General features: G+C 37.0%; 1 protein-coding gene across 1 annotated transcript in view; it reads right to left on the bottom strand.

The window, feature by feature from the left end:
• The window catches only part of LOC139138522 (dihydropyrimidine dehydrogenase [NADP(+)]-like), a 34,603-nt gene that overhangs the window by 2,235 nt on the left and 15,761 nt on the right, over positions 1 to 16,607 (bottom strand). Inside the window, 13 exon segments of the mRNA XM_070706927.1 lie at positions 692 to 838; positions 1,442 to 1,621; positions 4,067 to 4,329; positions 5,112 to 5,316; positions 5,811 to 6,044; positions 6,217 to 6,432; positions 7,594 to 7,778; positions 8,492 to 8,702; positions 9,225 to 9,271; positions 9,274 to 9,375; positions 10,764 to 10,959; positions 12,978 to 13,256; positions 16,046 to 16,207. Of these exon segments, the coding sequence (XP_070563028.1) occupies positions 692 to 838; positions 1,442 to 1,621; positions 4,067 to 4,329; positions 5,112 to 5,316; positions 5,811 to 6,044; positions 6,217 to 6,432; positions 7,594 to 7,778; positions 8,492 to 8,702; positions 9,225 to 9,271; positions 9,274 to 9,375; positions 10,764 to 10,959; positions 12,978 to 13,256; positions 16,046 to 16,207 (2,427 nt within the window).

Raw genomic sequence — 16,607 nt, 5'->3', positions numbered from 1 at the left:
AATTTATGCATTATAGCTGAAACAATTTAAGTACCATTTCATTGTTTATTTCTATTATAAGACTCTAATAGTATACTTTAAATGATTTCAATGTCAGATTATTTAGATTATTAGATTCTCTTTTTCATTGCTCACTAAAATTGTTGTCTGTAAAGTACATTCATAATACTGGTTGTTCTCCAGTCTTTGCGTCATACTTGTACGAGACCACCGCTACGGAATTAGATAGTTTGTACAGGAAGACACTCGAGGAGATTTCCATGGCCGTGAGTATCCATGACGTCTTGCCATGTTAGGCATGGTCAGTTGTAATTTTGAAACCAAGACAATCCTGAAACAATTGACTTGAAAGTCTGTTTGGTCTAGGTCACTTGTATTCAATTAATCCCATTTCTGTCTATTTTACCCTTTCACCACCATGGTTTGGTCCAAACCTATTGTTATCAGTGGTGAGCATGGAGCCCTTAACAAGGAATCGGGGGTTAACAGGTTAAAATGAACTGTAGAAAGTTTATACTCTTGACCAACTTGACACGCCACTAACCTAAAAGTGTTAATTTGGACTTTGACAAAAAATTTCATGTTTCATGTATTTATATATAATATATATATATATCAGGGAATTTCAAGATTATCAATAATTGACTCAAAACAGTCGGCGGGGGACAATATTGTTTGTTTAAAGACTTACCTGAATAGAAGGTATAGGTTTCTTTGGTTGGTTGGAGGGTCTCTGAGGCTCTGGTTTGTTTTCATCACTCAGAAGATCGATGTCTTTCTTGTGGGCAATCACTATCTTTCTGCGTTTCTCTTGGAAAGGTCCAAAATTTGAAATGTGCTGTCGATGAGAGATTAAACAGTTGCCACACTGTTACAAAAATTGTAAGAACAACCAAGTTGATGATAATTTCGTCATTGGAAAGAGTTTAGGCAGAAGACTAACGCGGTGCGATTCAATCTAAATCCATGAATCATATCATGATCACAACTCTTCTAAAGAAGCAGTTTGTTCTTTCACAACACTTTTTAAAGGATTTTTATTGTCAACTCCAAGTGATGTGAATTTAAGGTAGAATGCCCCTTGGGGACAGATATCCTAACTATCAAATTTATAAAAAAAATTTCTAATCTACACTTGTGAAAGTGTAGATTAGAAAATTTGTAGAAAAATTTTCATAGTCTCAGTTTTTTCGAAAATAGAAAATTTTGTTTTTCCCCTTAGAGTTAACACAGGGATGGCAGCCATTTTGAATTTCAAATAGCTGTAAATGTTAGGTAATTTGTCTCTCTAGTACCAAATTTTGCATAGTGACACTTGATTTTTATTCTTGACTTGGTAAGAGAATGGTAGAAAGTTTCATTGAGGGAAGCTTGCATAAAAGCTTAAGTCTTTCACTTTCGTGGCATGTACTACCGTACATGTAAGCAGCATATAACATACCTTTCCGATAATGGAGCTCAGTTGAGGTACTGGCTTTCCAAGTTGATGACGTTCCGTTGGAGGAGACTGGCCGTCCCAGTCGCGAAGTTCATCAATGCTCTGCAGATACATCAGTGCTTGCAACCCTGTTGTGTAGTCTTCAATGACAGTGAAGTCCTGGTTTTGTACTGCACTGCCAACCTGATCAGGAAATAAATGATATTTAGTCTTCATGAATGTGTTCCTCATAGAAAAATGTAATTCTTATTACTTCCACATTTTTAGTACACACATATTGTTTTATATGCTAAAGTTTACTTCTATTGTGGGCAAAGGGAGTAGGCAGTGCACTTTTGCTCTTAGACTCATGGTCATTGAAATGTGCAGGTAGGCAAGTGTTCTTAAACAAGCGACCTAGCGGCCGATATAGCTCCGCTGTGTTTATGTAGAGAATAATATTTTTACACATGTTGATTAGGAAGGTGGAAATCTTTGATAGCTCAATGCAGAGGCCAGAAAAAAGTGGCTAAAATAAGCTGCAAAAATACACAATTGAAGATTTCATCATACTTTGAATATATCACATCGGATCATCCCTAAGAACATGTCAACCAAAGCTATCTGATGAGTAGTTTTTTGAGAATAAAATTTTCTGACCAAAGATGGCAACAATTGCCCCAAAAAATGAAATTGCAGATTTCATCATAATTTCAAGAGATCAAATTTAGTTCATAACTTCATCTATAGAAACCTGTATACCAAATTTCAAAGCTGTTAGACCAGTACTTTTTTTGAGAAACACATTTTTTGACCAAAAATGGGAAAAATTGCCCCAAAAATTCAAAATTGCAGATTTCATCATTATTTTTTAATAAATATCATTTAGTTCATCTTTAGAAACCTGTATACCAAATTTCAAAGCTATTGGATGAGTAGTTTTGGAAATACACGTTTTGACCAAAAATGGCAAAAATTGCCCCAAAATTACAAAATTGCAGATTTCATCATAATTTTAACAAATGTCATTAAGGTGATCTGTAAAAACCTGTATACCAAATTGCAAAGCTATCAGATGAGTACTTTTGGAAATACACATTTTTTGACGAAAAATGGCAAAAATTGCCCCAAAAATACAAAATTGCAGATTTCATCACAATTTCAATAAATATCATGTAGTTTATCTGTAGGAACCTGTATATCAAATTTCAAAGCTATCAGATAAATAGTTTTGGAAATACACATTTTTTGACCAAAAATGGCGAAAATTGCCCCAAAAATACAAAATTTCAGATTTCATCAGAAATTCAATATATATTACTCAGTTTATCTATAGAAACGTGTATACCAAATTTCAAAACTATTAGACCAGTACTTTTTGAGAAATACATTTTTTGACCAAAAATGGCAAAAATTGCCTTAAAAATGCAAATTTGCATATTTCTGCACAATTTGAACAAATCTGAAATAGATCATCCCTAGGGACATATGTACCAAATATCAAAGCTATCTGACTGGTAGTTTTGAAGAAGATGATTTTAAAGATTTTTTACCAAAAATGACAAAAATTGCCTTAAAAATACAAATATGCAAATTTCACCACGATTTGAACAAATCTGACTGAAGTCACCCTAAGTAAACTGCATATCAAATTCAAAGCAATCGGACAAGCGGTTTCAGAGAAGAAGATTTTTTTACCAAAAAACACCAAAAGTTGCCCAAAAATACAAATATGCAAATTTCACCTCGATTGAAGAAATCTGACTGAAGTCACCCTAAGTAAACTGCATATCAAATTTCAAAGCAATCGGACAAGCGGTTTCAGAGAAGAAGATTTTTTTACCAAAAACACCAAAAATTGCCCCAAAAATACAAATATGCAAATTTCACCTCGATTTGAACAAACTTAAGTGTGGTCACCCCAAGTGAACTGCTTATAAAATTTCAAAGCAATTGGACTTGCAGTTTCAGAGGAGAAGGCAATTGTTGACGGACGACGACGACGACGGACGACGGACGACGGACGACGGACGACGACGGAAAATCAACCTATTTGATAAGCTCCGCGTCGCTGACAGCGGAGCTAAAAAACAAACGCCCCTGAAAAACCAAACACTGATGGCGCTATACACAGTCACTTTACCAAATGCTTTGACTCGGATCATTCCTCAGTGTATTGTGTTTTACTTATTTACTTCTTTGTAAACAAGACACTTCATGATTATGCAGGACAAATCTGTTATCAAAGTTTCATTTTCTGAATGTTCATCTTTTTAACAAAAATCTGCGGACACACTCAGTGTGTCCGCAGATTTTTGTTGAAAAGATTCCAACACGGGGACTGTGGTGTAAACTTAGTATATAGAGCAAGACTTCATTAAGTATAAAATGAGCCATGTGCCATCCCTTCAAGGTTGTCATTGTACAGAAACAAATCACATTACAGAGTTTTCTGTTTGCAATCTTTTCCTGCCTCTGAGTGTACAGACTTTGTGCACTGCGCAGTAGAATGGGTAAAAGAATGATGTATGTTGATGAACATAGATACACACTTGCCTTTAACACACACACAATTAAATGTATCCGATTCTGCCTCTAAAAGACAACATCAAATCAAACACAGGGAAGTTGATCAAGATTGGCAATCACCTGAAGCAGTGACGCTCCTGCATGAAGGAACTGTACGCCAGACTCGGCTGAATCAATACCACCGGTAGCCAGTATCGGGTATCCTGGCAGTGCATTAGCAATGGCCGACACTGCCCTCAACGCTATGGGTCGGATGGCATTGCCGGACACTCCGCCATATGTAGTGCGCTTCTGTTTGCCCACCGCAGGCCAGGCTGTGGCATTGGCTTTCAGACCCATCAGGCCAGATACAGTGTTGGTGGCTGTCACTCCAGATGCATTGCCTGAAAGAATCAAATGGACCAAGGTAAGCAGCTTCGCAAACATCTGACACTGACAGACAAATAGTAGAATTACTTTGATAGAATAGTCGAAATTCATCTGAAATACTCTCATTATTAAAAATTTGAGATCTATCATTGAGCAGAGGGTATCTTTGTAATTCTTCACTCGTTTAACATCAACATTTCAATGAAACCTTTACTGCTTTAAAGCCCAGTGTGAGGCGTCAGATTGTCTTGCAATGAAATCTACTGACTAGATAACACTTTCAATTGAAAACAACAGGCTATTACATCTCCATAATCCTCTTACAGAAAAGAACAAACTTGGTCCCTGGGATTAAGTCAGCAGCTTTTAATTGGATAGTTACGATTAGTATACACGAAAATGGGTTGAATATTGTACACTTTCTGAACAACAATGCATTTGTATCAGGCACATTAACGTTACATCCACAAAAACACATTTCATATCAGGACAATCTACAAGACAGGAGTATGGCTTTTGAAGAACAGAGCTAATATTGGCAGTTGACTGAAATTATTGTATTTAACATCAACTTTTGAAAAAGCACACTTTTTGAACACATTTCATGACTAATCGACGTGGAACTGGAAGTTTATAGAATTAACACAAGATCTTGTTATGTCCTCTTCCACTTTGTACATGTGGACAAGGTGTAAAAGACATCAGTTCATCCTCAGAGAGACCAACAAATTAGACAGAAAAGATTTCGTTCATGTTGTCCTTTTTCTTGCTTTTTATTTGTTTCCATACACTTTACCTTCATAAGCAGCCCTAGCAATATCCACTATGTTGGTTACGTTTGGTGTCAGCTTGGCAAAGAAAGGCACCTTGACAGCATCACGTACCCAGCGGCAAATATTTCGCACCAGTTCTGTGTCTTGGCCACAGGCCAAACCCATGCCGCGCTCTCCCATGCCGTGCGGACAGGAAAGATTCAATTCCAAAGCGTCGGCACCAGAGTCCTGGATGAAGAAGAACAAAACTATCAATGATACAGTTTATCCTTAAACCTCACAGGTGTTAGGAAAAGAATGAAGGTGTTTGACACGTTTAGTGACACAAATAAGTGAGGAAGGTCGCTCTGAATTTGGTGGTGGTCTCTATGACTTGTATCATAGCAAATCCAGCGTCCTGAAATCTAGTTTTGTAACCCTGCTACTGTGCTGTACCAGCAACTTCAGACAACTGAACTACTGAATGTCAAAATCCGTGGTCCTCGCAGACTAAAACATCAGTTGGGCCTTGAACATATGGATATGCTAACTCCCATCTACCGTACAACATGTCCTTCAAACCCTAACTACTCATCCAAATTTTTTCTTGTTAATGTTGGATTCATACACATTGGGGTAAGGGGTTAAAGTTCATGATCTACAAAGTTATGGTAGACATTCAAAGAAGCCAACTGGCACATGACATCTGATAAAAATACATCGTAATAAGTGAGAACGCTGACCTCGGCCATTTTGGCCAACTCTGTCCAGTCATCCTTGCTGTAACTACACATGATGCTCGCAATTACGATCTTATTTGGGAAGTCGGCCTTGAGTTCTTTGACGCTGCGACACCAGTACGCAGCAGACTTCTCGCTGATCAGCTCAATGTTGAGGAATGCACCCTGACCAGGTCCGTAAGTGTGTCCAGATGTGGTGCCACGTACTATACGTGGAGACACATTGGTGATGATGTCCTGTGAAAACAAGAAAACAAAAGAAATCCTTCAATATGCTGAGCAATTTGATAAAAAATTATTAATATAAATCTTCATTGCTGTACGATATGTACTTAGCCTATAGCTCTTCTGTTTACATATCAGATGCACATTCCTTTAAAATATTATTGACCTGACAACTTGAACTTACCTTGTCTAGAGCAAATGTCTTGGTCAGTGCAAATGACCAGCCAGCTTGAAAGCTACGTCGGATCATGGCGGATGTTGTCGTTGGGGGCGCACTTGCCAGTCCAAAAGGATTTTCAAACTTCAGACCACACACTTCAACACTGAGGTCCACAGAATCGATTGGTGTGTAAAATTTAGGCAGGTGTGGCTCTGCAGGGATCGGTATACCATGCAAGGACTGAAAAAAAAACAAGATTACAACAGTCTAACAAGCAAGAAATGAAGAAATCTGTGATACAATTTTCTAGTGAAAACATACAGGCAAAGAATTTTGAACATTTCGACATGGAAATAGACAGACACATCAAATTAATAAAATACCGCAATTATACGGTGTCGCTCACATTTGATCAGAATTGGTACATACCAGAATGGGTACCAAAGATCAACAATAAATGTGTTTCTATCTGTTCAGTGCAGGAAAATTCTATGTTCAATGTTATGACAATGGATTCTGCACAGTACAACCAGAAAAACAACAAGAAATATTTAAACCAGAAAAACAAGTTGACAAAAGTTGGACACGCTGCTACAGAGAAATAGATGTTTTGATCAAATAAGGGCAAAAATTGTCCTAAAAACACAAATAATATTGAAATTTCACCACATTTTTTGCAAACAGCTTCTCAGCTTGTCAAAAGATGATCTGCAACATTTCGCGAAATCTATCAGCAATATAAATCACTGGGCCATATGTATGTTGTAGTTACAGCACGCAATCTTATTTGCGCTAGTGTTATGGATGTACATTGTATCCTCAGACAGCATCGAACTAAAATAAATTATAATTTAATCTGAAAATTTACTCAGAAAAAAAAATTAGCACAGCTTTTCTCATTTGGAAAAAAAATTTATTTAGAAATTTACAATTGTAAAAAAATGTTCACAATTTCATTGTGACCACCCCCTCCCAAGATCTAATGGTCCGTCCCTTAGTTTGAGCAGGTCTGTTAATATGTAACAATTCATAAACAATGACAGGAAATGACTCAAGCTCAGTGGAGTAGCATGCCACGTGTACCACTCCTACATTTGCAGAATTTCCCTTTTTCTTACCTCATTTGCACATTTTTGACACTGATTTGTTCATTTGAACAAATTCACATCTCAACCCCTACATCTACCTGTACACCAAATACTGAGATGGTAGCTTTGGCGGTATGGGAGCCTTTGTGTGTGACGGACATACATCCGCAAACACCCACAAATATACAGACATTCAGACGCCACTCAGACTCATCATATAAGCTCTTTTTGGTATTTATATATAAAACCAAATATGAGCTAATAAGAGTCTCGTTGCCAAAAAATACATATGAAGAAAACGTCTTAATCCCACCTGTAGGTATTTGTGTATATGCCATGCTGCTTGTTTGCCATCATTGACAGATTCTACTGTTGTCTGGGCCACACCAGCCACATCACCACCACAGTATACCCATTCCTCACTGCTCTGCATGGTTATAGTGTCCACTTCAGGCAGACCCCATTTGTTGAACTTGATTGGAGACAATGCTGTTTTCACTGGGAAGAAAGAAGGCGAGAGAAAATGCGCTATGTTGAGAGTTGTATTTCGGTAAATGACACAGACTTCCACTGCACTTGTCAGCTGAGTTTTGCACATAGAGTCCCTGACAAAACAAGGCCAACATACTATCATCCTTCATTAAAATAAAGAATATAGAATGTAATGACAGAATAATGTGAGTAACACAGTGGATGGTACTTCTTTTGCGTACTTGAATAAAGTTCAGGCAGCGGTTTGTACACTCTATACCTGAATCTGTATCCACTTCTAAGCCAAACACTACTGTAGGAATACTCTAAAGTAGCAAAATTTTAGTGCAACATTTTACTAATTTTTATGATTTTTTTTTCTGTGATATTTTTATAATTTTAGACCAAATGGACACTGCTTTTCATTAGCTACAGTTCTTGCTCAAAATTTTGGGAAAAATATGAAAAAAATTACCTGAGTCATAAATTCTTTTAACAGGTGACAAAAAATTGACATCTGCACTCAGAGGGTCAAGGGTAAATGTAACCTGATCCTAAACTGAACCCAACACTTGCTACCCACTCACAGACAAATCTTGCATAAGTAGACCTAGTTGGATTGCACATTAGAACTATAGTCCATCTTGCCTAGCCACCATCCGCTTCCCTATGAAATAAAGTCTATGTATACTTCACATTATATTAAATGAATACACCAAAATTATATTACTTATGAATACCTTGCTCATCTGCAAGTGTTGATCCAAATGCTGAAATGATGAAGTCTGCTCTCAGTTTGACGGTCTGCTCCTCGTCTTCAAACCAAGTCCCATCATCCAGCTGTTCAGTACGACACAGTTCCAAACCTGTGATCTTGTCACCCTTGACGATGACTTTCCTCGGAGCAAGAAACGGCATGAATTCACACTTTTCTTCTTTGGCAAGCTCCATCTAAATTGTGCCAGAAAAAGATACTGATATAAGTTTAACACAACAGCCTGAAAGTATAAGACTTGCACAATATTGAAACTGCTCAATGAGGTTGTCTGTCTGTATGTAAAACAACTACGGCAGAATGCACCAAACTCTCAAACTTTTACATTTACATTTTTGGTACAACACTTGTGGCAGCTCATTTTGAAGCTCATTGTGTAACTAAATTTATAATGGGCTTATTTTCGCAAAAATTAACAGTCACCATGAGTTAATAGATACATGTTCACTACAATAACAGATGATATATTTCACTAGCTTTTGGCATACGCACCTGTTGTTTACGTTGAAAGGTACAAGAAGTATTACTGAATATTAATATCTGCCAGTGTAAGGTATGAGGTCACTGATTATGTATAAATCAACATATCAAAACAAGGTCAACATTTGACAGCAAACATTTGAGAGATATTGCTGTCAAAACAGAGAGTACACAATCTACGAACATAAAACTGGGTTTCACAAGAAAAAATATCTGACCTCTTCTGGCACAGCTCTGATGGTTGTAAAACCTTTCCTGAAAGACGACTCAAAGCTGAAGTAGCACAGTCAAATGCAGTATCTCCAGCACCAAGGACGATGACATTCCCACTGAGCTGAGGCAGCGAGGGCTTACAAGAGGAACACATTCCTACGGGTAATCAAAAATATCAACATTTTCTGTTTTCAAAAGTATCCACTAGAGTCACTTTGAAGAGACTGCTGTTAAGTTGCTTTAATATTGCTGTTGTACAGCAGTAGTGTAACTTGCATTTATTTTGGATATACTTTATCTTTCCTACCGTAGAGACATATTGTAAGACATCCTCAGTGAACAGAACGTACAGACATCAAACAATCACCTTCTGCACTCTAGTATCCTTTAAAAACAAGAATTTGTATGTGACATACTCACTGATACATGAATATGAGGACTTATGGGGCAGACGACAAAAAAGTTCCTCAGGTTTTGTAATGAAGCGTTATAGCACCCTCACTGGCAAACGGAAAATTCTCTTGTTTTTTGTTTAGATCCCACAGTGACACACATTTCATGTTTTATGACCTACTTTCTCGACCCCCGACCTACTTATGTTGCTGATCTCATGCTCTTACCAGCTGTAGTTGCCAAGAAAGGTTAAAAGTTAACATACTTTATGAGTTGGGTGCACTGGTGCATGTCAATGTGAAATGTCAGTGACGGATTCTCCGACATTTATAGATGCTGCATTATTTTAGATTTTCTTCTCATCAGAAAGTAACATCTTGTCAGTTGTCAGAGAAGCAATAAGTCGACTTCAACACAATTTGCCAGAGAACTTGCAAACCTTAAACTTGGATGGGGAGAAGAACAAATGCCCAGCATATTTTTCAACGAGAAGATTCACAAAAATGGCATTTCTAACATTGGGGAATGTGCATATGATACAGACTCCTCGTACAAGTATCATTTATCTCTGACACAGCTCCAACAAGCATGGGTTGAAGGTGAACAGAAAATTTACGATGCTTTATAACCATGAGACCATTAACGCGTAACCAGAGATATGGGTGCGCTCCCAAGTCAACGCTTGTCATGCAAAAGTTACTGGAGGGTTCTTGCTTTTCCTTTTGTGAAAAGTTAGATTTATGACAGATGTTAGGGACAGTAGTTCTAACTTTCAAGGATTTTTTTTCACATTTTTTTTGTATCTCATTTGCAAGTTCTTGTTCTACTTCCAAAAGAATGTTGAAACACCAACTTTTTAGCTTGTTAACATAGTGACTGTATGTGGAAAGTGTACTGTTAATGTTTACAGTTGAATTCTAGTCCAGATGAAAATTCGTTAGTCGACAATAACAATACCGGTCTGTACATGTACAGGCTAAATTGACAAGTTGAACACTGTGTATCTCAACATACACTGGGGAGTAGGACAGGAAACTGTATTTGACATTAAAAACAAAAACAGGGGGAAAACCATCAGAAGTATTAGTAAGAATTACAGTTCCTTTGTTAACAAAGTATGGGGTGTTTGGAGACTGCAAGTCACAAATTACCTGCTTTGCTAGCCATGGTAACTGCCGGTAGGAAATCCTTTGATGTATAAAATCCTTGCTTCGTGGTCAAATTTGAAAAGATGGGGATCCGTTTTGCTTGCGGCAAACCGATGCCAATGAAGACACACTCGTATCCGTCTTGGCGAAGAGACTCCAATGTCATCCCGTTGATACCGATGCCTTTGCCAAGTTCAAGCTGAATATAACAACAATCAAGAAATGGTGTAGAGAAGCATATTATATTATGAGATCTCCATAACATGAAAAATGAACAAAAGAAATAGTTATGCAGAGAAATACAGGAATATTGCATTGGAGAAAGATGAATGTGACAAAAATTTACTAGTGAACTGTATATACACCCAGAATCCAGAAGAACAAAATAATTGTGATATATTATGAAAGTAGCATAATGTATTCGTGATACCAATAGTGCCACATACTTATGTCAGAATATCTGTCCCTGTGGCCAATTCTACCTTAAAGGTATACTGTCACCTGTAATCTAAATATGCCCATATATGGTCAAAGGGGCGTTGCTTGGTATTCAAAATGCCCATGTGAGGGCGCTGTTTTTAAAAAGCGGCCACCCGCTTAAAATCTATGATTGGTTAGATTTTCTCTTTCCATGGTAACTGTGGCAAAATTGGAACAGGTGACAGTATACCTTCAAGGGTACTGAAGCCTACCTACGCATGTCCTTAATAGAAGCATTTCCCTGTAGTTTAGCAACATGCTTATCATTGTATACATTTGGTATACATCTGTATATATTTTGTCACAGTTTTCATGCGTACCACATCCACTTTTCACGGCAAAGGTCTCGCTGAGCATTTCAGACTTGCTCATTCTGGTGAATATTCTAATACTTGACCTGGAAAGCATCACTCCATGCTGTCAGAAGTGTAAAATAAATTTGCATCTTCACCAAGTTCAGAGCATTTGTACAGAATGCACATAACATCGAATCTTTCATTAGACTTAAAATGGAAAACTGCTTAGATATGTTACAAAATTGGGTAAATATCTGCAAATTATCAGCCCACAAGCACTTCAGGCCTTTTTTACCTTTTCTAAACTGAAAAACATGTTTTGTAAAATTTTCTATGTGTTCTTTAATGCAATCAAAGATGCAATTATAATCAATGATGACTAACATGAGACATTTATAAAAAAAGAAAAAGCTACTTTTTCTAGCAATTTCCATTGTCGTTTGCCTACAGCTACACATTTAAAATTGTCATGTTGAGCAGCCTTTGCATCATGAGACAAAATTTGGCATTCATCCAAAAGTAAATACACTGAAATGCCTGCCAAACACAACTATACAATCTGTTGCACAGCTAATGTCACAAATGTTAAATGTTGCATAATATTGCTTTTTTTACAGGAAAGTCTGTTTTCCTTTTTTATTAATACTACAAATGATTTATTTTAATCTGTATTTTTGTCTGTCAGTATCACCTTTACCCTTTAAACTCTGTATTGGCTAACATCAATAAAAAGGAACCGTTAAAATATGCAAAAAGTGAATTTGCTCCTTGCATTTAGACACTTAACATTTTGAATGCCTAAGTCAATTTTTGTCACCTACTGAAAATATAACATATACAATTTTTTTCAGATCCAGACAATTTTTTCCAGATATTCCTCAAAATTTTGATCTCAAAGTGTAGCCAATAAAAACTTGCATCTATTTGGTCTAAAATTATCAAAAAAAAATACAGAAAATTTCATAAAAAATGGTAAAATGTTACACTAAAGTTTTGGTGGGATCATTTACAGCTCTGAAAGAGATAATGAGCTTGCAGCAGGGGTCCTTGAAACTATCGCAAATGTCAGCAAATTGCTGATTTTATGACATTCTTATTTCTATGTTTTCAGCAGAATAATTTCACAAGTGAACAGATTTTTGCGTTTTATCAAATTTTCTATATTTACTTTGGAATGAGTTAAGTAAAAGATCGATAAATGAAGAGAGAAGAATCGACACTAGCGGAGCTCTTTGCTTCAGTTTGAGTTGGAATACAAAACAGGTCGGAAAACTATCATTGACAGAATCTCACACAATGACAGTGCCTACTTGACCTAGAAAAGAAGAAACCAAACTTTGACCTCTAACGATTGTGGTTTCCAAATCTTTTGCAAATAAACTCCACATTTTTCTCTCAGTCCCTGACGGATTTCCGCAGCTGCCACAGTTACACGACATACCTTGACACCAAGATCGCGCATCAAATCCACCTCAAAGGAGACAACATCATAGGGCAGTCGGAACTGAGGAATCTCCGAGGAGCTCAATCCCCCTATATACTCTTCCTTCTCAAAGACGGTGAGATCCGTGTAGCCCAACCTGGCAAGGAAAGTGGCACAGCTGATGGATGCTGGACCACATCCAATCAGGGCAACTTTGGAATGAAAGCTTTCCGGTAAATCCTCCACGGGTGGAAGATTTGGGTCCCTAACTTGTGGAATCTTCATCTTCTTGTACATCTGCAAGGAAGAGATTTAAGGAAATTATGTGGATACATACATGAGAAAATGCAACAACATTTTATAAATCTTACTGAGTTGCTATTATTTTAAGGCCAAAATCATTGTAACTTTTGGAAAGTGTTTTGGGAACAAGTCTATCAAGTACTCAATTTATATTTTCAGGCACATTTAACCTCAATACTGATGAATAAAAATTTGATAATGGGCTGATTGTTCTTGATCTTTGACATTTTGATACAGCTGTACCAGAAAGTTCACAGAATACAGTCAAATAGTCACACAGTGTCACTATTTATTAAGATTGTCTACTATTTATCATGATTGTCTATCTGTTTAACACTACCTTTGGAAAGAAACAAAGTGTGAAAACAATATTTCATGCAGAAATCTGAGGTTTAATGTCTTTCACAACGTTGCCACAACTTTACAAAGAGATTTATAAACTAGCATCGTCGCCATTGCTGACAAGAAATGGTTGAGACATGTGACAGAAAAACATGCAACAATCAACAGGTTATCTTGCAGAATTGTAAGTCAACGTGTTAGAGAGAATTGGACAAACTTATACATAAGCTGTAGAATCCCGAAGGCACTATATAGTAGAGTGCTCCTTGAGGACAGATATTCAGACTTTTAAATCTTTTTACGATAATTTGTTGGTATGCTGCTTGCATTGGTTCGTTTTGAAGGTTATGGAGTAAATGCAGTCTCTCTCTCCATCTAATTTTAGCAAAAATCCAATGTTCAAATTTTCTTTACAAAGTTGACATGGAGATAGCTGCAATTATATTGGTTCTCAGTGAATTTTCAAAGGTGGAACTCTGGCAGTACAGCGCCAGTAAAACTAGATTTGCCTACAGTCAGAATGCCAATATGCAATCAGATTTGGTAAATGACAGTACTAAATATCTCTACAGTTCTGTAAATATTGTCTTTCTTGGAACAAGTGGTTCTATTGACTACTCATCGTTCTTACTTGACTGACCAAATGAAGCTATATGGTTACGCTGTTAAGGAACAACATTATACACAAACACTGCAGTGCCTCTGAGCAGAATCGGTCCCTCATGCCATTGAATTTGCTGGCTATTACTAAGGGCACTTTCAAAGATGGTGGTGATTTATACTTTTGTAGCCACCTCAAAGTGATTTAAAGTTATCTGACATCAATGTGAATCTGATGTTAACATTAGAGTGCATTCTTGCTTCCAGAAAACTTAGATTTGATTTGTCTTTTGTTTTAGAGTACAACAGTATAGAACAGCAATCAACAGTGTATAAGTTGGACACTAGGTTTGAAACACTGCTTTTAAACTGAATTAATATGCTGGAAGAGAGTTGGACCAATAACCATGCACAAAATCTACAATCTTTGTCAAAAGCCGTGAACTCATTCAGAGGTTATTATTTCCATTGCTTGTTATGTGCACTCTTTTTTTGATTCCAACCAATCGTTCAATTTTATTTAATACAAATGCCTGCTTCAAAGATCAATCGTGACCTCTGCATGACATACACTCCTGGCACCAGACTCACACAACACAACACAACAGGCATGACTATTGACAGATACACAACTGAGGACAAACACAAATTGAAACCACCCATGAAACTTTGTCCTTTCTTTGAATCTATAGAATTTACGGTTTCTCTATGTTGCGCAGCATTTGATACTGTGCATAATCGTAAACAATTTCATTTCTAAAGTTTCATTACCCCTACTGAAATGCCAACTTTGACCCCTTGGACAAAGGTTTGTCATTAAATTCAGTGGACTTTCATGCAATTCAAAGATTTACATCAAAGTGTCTGGAGAAGGCGGGCAACAACATAAGAATGGGTAACAATCACATGAATATGAATATGTTTCTTCTCGTCATCACTCCAATGCCAGATGACTGATAACTGAGTACAATTACAAGGCTGATGAACTGACCCTTGACCCCTGGTCAACAATTGAAATGGCTTCAGATTGTTTAGATTATGAAAAACAAACAGAACACAATTGACCTTATCCTTAATTTTATCACTATGTAAATACTTGAAACTAATAAGTGAACAGTTCTTGGTTGAAAACAAGAAAATAAGGTTGCCTGAGTGTACCCAGAGACAGTGAAGCGGTAGATCACTGTCTGTGGAGTGCCAGAGACATTGAATGAATGAAGTATGACTATATTGTATTGTTTATACAAATTTTTATGATGATGGCTTATTAAGCAAATATCATGATAATGACCCATTATCAATGGAGCAACCTGGTATATGATATTTATAAATCTTAATTCATGCACTCACATTACAAGTCACCTGTGGCGACCAAAGCTTGATGAAACCTTTGTCTTTCAACATTTTACTTGACAATACGCAATACATACAAGACAAAGGATGAATTTGGATCATGACAATATCATCACAAGAGTTCTCCACAAGAGGATTTTGAGCATTGAACAATCTCCAGCTTTTTTAGCAAATTATCTCTTTGTTAGTAACCATTCAAAATAACACATTTTCATAACAAAAGAATATGCAAATTATGCATCGTTATCTAAATTAGCCGTTTCTGGGGTTTTTTCAAGTTATGGAGAATACTAGTCACATGTCGTAAACTGACAAAAATAAATCAAGATTACAAAACCTTAAGTACAAAATAACATCATTTATCGCTTTGTCTGATAAATCTCAACTACCAAACAAAGTGTGATGAAAACATGCAAATTGAAAAATCACTCAAGGCATAATCAAGGGTAACCCTTGACTAACCTCTTGACTATAGGCTATTTCCTCACCTCTGTAGCAAATTGTTGAAGTCCACCAATGTTGATTGGTCCCTCTTCAGATGCATAGAGGTTACAACCTCCGACACAGAGGTCACTCGTAGGGCATACCATACCACAGGTCAGGCCGAGTGGGTTGTCCGACAGGATCGCTTTGGCCGCTCCATAGTAATTCTGACAAAAGAAATACAGATTCACTTGTTTGACTGTCAAAATGTCTCCTGTTTAATGCTACTGAAGTGTGAATACTGGTAGGCTGTGCTTTGGTGCAGGTCACGTACTGCTCTGCACACAATCTCAGCACTGCAAACAGTGCGTAGATTTTCCCGTAGCCATGAGATTTTCACATCACCATAAACACAAGCTAGAAGGCCAGCATTCTGGATTTTTTTTCTGGGTTAGACAAACAATTTCAAACTCAAAATGACTCTTGAGAGTCCAACTTGTATTCAATTGTGACAAGTTGTTGAAATTACATTCAAGTGTTCAAAACTACACCACATATTATCATTTCACAGGCCAAGACAGCAAGTTTTTCTGGCACACAGTCCATGTAGCCGACAATTAGATGCAA

Source organism: Ptychodera flava, chromosome 8 (genome assembly GCF_041260155.1).
Source record: "Ptychodera flava strain L36383 chromosome 8, AS_Pfla_20210202, whole genome shotgun sequence".
In the NCBI taxonomy this organism is placed as follows: Eukaryota; Metazoa; Hemichordata; class Enteropneusta; family Ptychoderidae; genus Ptychodera; species Ptychodera flava.
The sequence above is the reverse complement of the archived record's forward strand: the minus strand, read 5'-3'. Positions and strand labels throughout refer to the sequence as shown.